This window comes from Hemiscyllium ocellatum, chromosome 3, assembly GCF_020745735.1.
Source record: "Hemiscyllium ocellatum isolate sHemOce1 chromosome 3, sHemOce1.pat.X.cur, whole genome shotgun sequence".
Lineage (NCBI taxonomy): Eukaryota > Metazoa > Chordata > Chondrichthyes > Orectolobiformes > Hemiscylliidae > Hemiscyllium > Hemiscyllium ocellatum.
The window spans coordinates 279,884-284,225 of NC_083403.1; the positions used below are offsets into that span (position 1 = coordinate 279,884).

A 4,342-nucleotide genomic window follows, 5' to 3' on the forward strand; every position below is an offset into this window, starting at 1 on the left:
AATGTCCTTCAGGGAGAGAATTCTGCTGTTTGTACCTGGTCTGGCCTACCTGTGACTCCAGAGTGACAGCAATGTGATTGCCCTCTGAACTGCAATCAGATCAAGGCCAGCCAGTGATGCCCACATCCCACTGGTGAATTTAAAGAGTATGGGCTACGACCTCCCTCCCCTTTGCAATCTGTTGAGGTTTAGTATCCTTCCTGTCCCTACACGGCATGTTGGAAGTATTTGTTTTACTTGTTGCCTTGTAAGAGGCCCTTTTGGTATGGAGTAAAAAATGAGGTCTGCAGATGCTGGAGATCACAGCTGCAAATGTGTTGCTGGTCAAAGCACAGCAGGTTAGGCAGCATCTCAGGAATAGAGAATTCGACGTTTCGAGCATAAGCCCTTCATCAGGAATAAACTCGAAACGTCGAATTCTCTATTCCTTTTGGTATGGAAACCAGTCTGCGTCCTGCTGCTGTGAGCTGCAGTGAGAACAATGTGAACTAAGAGTATGGTGCTTCTGCCCGAAACATCGACTTTCCTGCTCCTCGGATGCTGCCTGATCTGCTGTATGTTTCCAGTATCACACTATTGACTCTAATCTCCAGCATCTGCAATATTCACTTTCCCCTAGTGACAGCAATGTGTCTAACAGAGATGTTGAGCTGCCCAGGAGTTGGAGCAGAGCTGCTTAGAATATTTTCCCCTCTTTCTCTGAGTCTCGCCGGGCACTGGCTGCTTTCAGTCTGTTTGCTGAGCACTGTCACTGAACAACAACAGCTTAACGTACACACTCTCAGCCCAGCTGACTGGTTCAGTCTGTTTGTAAACTGATGCTGGGATCACAGTGTATGGTCATCCAAGTTGTCAATCATCCATGATTTGGAGATGCAGGTGTTGGACTGGGGTGTACAAAGTTAAAAATCACACAACACCAGGTTATAGTCCAACAGGTCTAGTGTGCTTCCAATTAAACCTGTTGGACTATAACCTGGTGTTGTAAAAACAAAAACAATCTGGAAACCAGATTCTGGATTAGTGGTGCTGGAAGTGCAGAGAAGTTCAGGCAGCATCCAAGGTGCAGCGAAATCGACGTTTCGGACAAAAGCCTTTCATCAGGAATAAAGGCAGTGAGCCTGAAGGGTGGAGAGAAAAGCTTGAAGAGGGTGGGGGTGGAGAGAATCATCCAGCAAGGCTGAGGTTCTACGTTGTGCAACAGGAAAGGGAACTTTTCACAGCTCTGTGAGAACCAGCAATGCTGTTCGAGCACCTCACCAAACAACTGAGCAAACCAACGCAAGGCCCCTGGGGATGGATGGTGAAAAAGTTCTTAGAGGGGAAGGGTAAATTGGTGGAAGTGAATGCTGTCAAACTGTGTGACATTCAGCCTGAGAGTGTGGTGCTGGAACTGGGCTTTGGACCAGGGCTCGGTCTTCAGGAAGCTGCTAAGTGCCTTACACTGCCGAAGGGCAAGCTCTATGGGCTGGATTACTCTGAATACATGTACCGTGTAGCCAGCAGGAGGTTGAAGCCTGACATTCAGACTGGGAAGGTGACATTGTTTCACAGTAGTGTGGAACATATCCCTCTGGAAGACAACGTGGTGGACAGAGTATTTCACTGCAATTGTTATTACTACTGGCCTGACCTGCAATCTGGATGCAGACAGATTTACCGAGTTATGAAACCAGATAGAGTGTTGTGCTGGTCAATTCTGAAAAATCCTAAACCTCAAGGGAAATGGTGCAGTCTGGATGGAATGGTGGGGTCACAGATCAACTAATCTCCCCTGATTGACATGTCACTGATTAGCCTGGTAGTCAACACTGATTAACTTAAATTGAGAGAGACTGCAATAGTTAAACACGGTCCGAAACGACTTGTGTGTGTTCTTTTAAATTAGAACTATGAGGGACAGGCGTATTAATGGACACACTCCTGTAACCTCTCCTTACCCCATCAATATAACTCCCTCACCATCCTGACCAGCAGCCACAGATTCTCTGGTCGAGGAAAAGCATTTTTAAAAATAGAAGCCACGCCAATAATTATGCAATTATTCAATAATTACAACAATACAGTCAATAGTACAATTTAAGAGAAGGAGGAGCTCAGCCTGTAATGCCTGCACCCATTGTTCCAATTCACTAGGGTACTGCACTGGAAATCAGACCCCACGATTCCTGGAGTCATTCACTGCATGGAAAAGCTTTTCTCATGTCATTTTTGCTTCTTTTGCCAATTTCAAACCATCAATACCTTCTTGTTCTTGATAGTTTTGCAAATGGGAACATTTTCTCCCGATTTACTCTGACCGCACCCATTGTGATTTCCAGTACTTTGACTGGATCTGTTCTCTTCAAGGAAGTCAGTCCTGACTTCTCTGCTTGATCTTCATAACTTCTTGATTGCAACAAGTGTCCATGTGCAACGAGAAGTGGGTATAATTACCAAGAATTGTTTACAAGTCTGTTTGACTAAGGAGCTTTTAGTTACGGGGTGACAATCTGCTAAGAAGCTCAATGGTCTGTATTTTGGGAGGACTGGGGGGTTAATTGGTAATCTCTTGCCCAGAGATCTCCCACTGTCTGGATACAGATTGCCAGAAGCTGAACCATAACCATCATTGAGCAGTTTGAAAGCTGCGGGCTCAAACACCACAATGGACTGACTGAACCTCTCAGATTTCTGGGCCAGTAGCAATTCCTTGCAAGCTGCTGCTCGACTTTGCTCTGGATTGTTCATGCATTCTGAGGTGTCAATGTGCAGTGAACCCAGAGCAATGAGCAAGTAGGGAGGGGCAATAGGTAGAGCATCCCCACAAGCCAATATTCCCCCTGCACTTAATTACCTACAACCTCCTGTTCATCACAACCCTGATTCTTCCAGAGTTAGATAATCCAGACAGTAGGCAGGATATTTGGTTCCCACAATGATGGGATGAGGGCTGTAGCTACAAATCGCCCCACTGGCTGACATGCGGACCTGAGGCTCCTTCCTACCTTAAGGCCATTCTTTCATGTGTGGGTAGCTCATTAACAGTAGCCAAATCAAGGAAGCTGCTTTCCAGCAGGAAACTGCCCTCTCCCAGAGGATTCCCCCTACTCCCTAAGTCACCAGAGCAGCCATGAGCCACCTTGGAGGGGTACCTCCCATCTTCCCTTCATTGCTGGCCTGTTTGCTGAATCTTTTTCTCATTCAGACTTTGACACATTCATAGAAAGGGATCTCCATATTGAAGCCCCCTCTCTTTTGTTATCTTCCCTTACAATCAGCTGCTCTTCCAATGCTGGATGCCTTCTAACTGGTCTTCCACATTTGTTTTGATGGTCAAGGAACAAGTGTCTGAGCTCGTTAAGAAGAAGTCCCTTCGAAAATCCCAGCTCGTGACCGTTTCCACTTCCCACTTAACTTCGGTTCCCTCACCTCAGAGGACTGTAGGCCACTATATCTGCTTCCAAATCCCCACCATCTTGATTCCACTGGTGTGATTACTTCTTCACTAGAAGATCTTGACATTGAGATTCCTTCTTTACATACCTTCCAAGAATTCAGAAAGCTGAGTATTTATCTGTTATTTGACAGGGGGACTGATGGTCACCACCTTGACCGTGGAAGTTCTGAAGAAAGTTGTTGCTGCTGGATTGTTGAAGGATACAAAATGGCCACCTGAGCCATACATGGCTGCGCTCCGTGACACGGGATTTATCGATGTGTACATGGACCACAAACAAGACAAGGGGAAACTCTTTCAGGCTATCTTTGCAAAAGTAATAAGCCCTGAATGTGCTGCAGACACTGACACCGGACCAGGTTTTGAATTCTGAGCTTAAAAACTGCATGAATTCATGTAAACCTCCATTATCTCACTTTTTAGATTAGAATCAATCTAAACATCATGGCATAGACAGAGAACACAGGGGGCCAACACCACTCCCCACCTCTTCCTCCGCTACATTGATGACTGCATTGGCGCCAACTTGTGCTCCCGTGAGGAGGTTGAGCAATTCATCAACTTCACCAACACATTCCACCCTGACCTTAAATTTACCTGGACCATCTCTGACACCTCCCTCCCCTTCCTGGACCTCTCCATCTCCATTAATGATGACCGACTTGACACTGACATTTTTTACAAATCCAACGACTCCCACAGCTACCTGGATTACACCTCTTCCCATCCTACCTCTTGCAAAAATGCCATCCCGTATTCGCAATTCCTCCGCCGTATCTGCTCCCAAGAGGACCAGTTCCACCACAGAACACACCAAATGGCCTCCTTCTTTAGAGACTGCAATTTCCCTTCCCACGTGGTTAAAGATGCCCCCCAACGCATCTCATCCACATCCCGCACCTC

At 46.3% G+C, this 4,342-nt stretch overlaps 1 protein-coding gene across 1 annotated transcript; it reads left to right on the forward strand.

Moving 5' to 3' along the window:
- Window positions 1-1,240: 1,240 nt before the first annotated feature.
- On the forward strand, window positions 1,241-3,812 carry LOC132830159 (uncharacterized methyltransferase YdaC-like). Its single transcript, XM_060847695.1, has 2 exons — window positions 1,241-1,673; window positions 3,568-3,812. The coding sequence occupies exons 1-2, from the start codon at window positions 1,241-1,243 to the stop codon at window positions 3,810-3,812; spliced, it is 678 nt and encodes a 225-aa protein (XP_060703678.1).
- The last annotated feature ends 530 nt before the right edge of the window (window positions 3,813-4,342 follow it).

Coding starts and splice junctions, on each gene's coding strand:
- LOC132830159 (XM_060847695.1), top strand. CDS start 1,241: ATGCTGTTCGAGCACCTCACCAAACAACTGAGCAAACCAACGCAAGGC. Junction 1,674..3,567: donor GATTTACCGAGTTATGAAAC/CAGATAGAGTGT, acceptor TCTGTTATTTGA/CAGGGGGACTGATGGTCACC.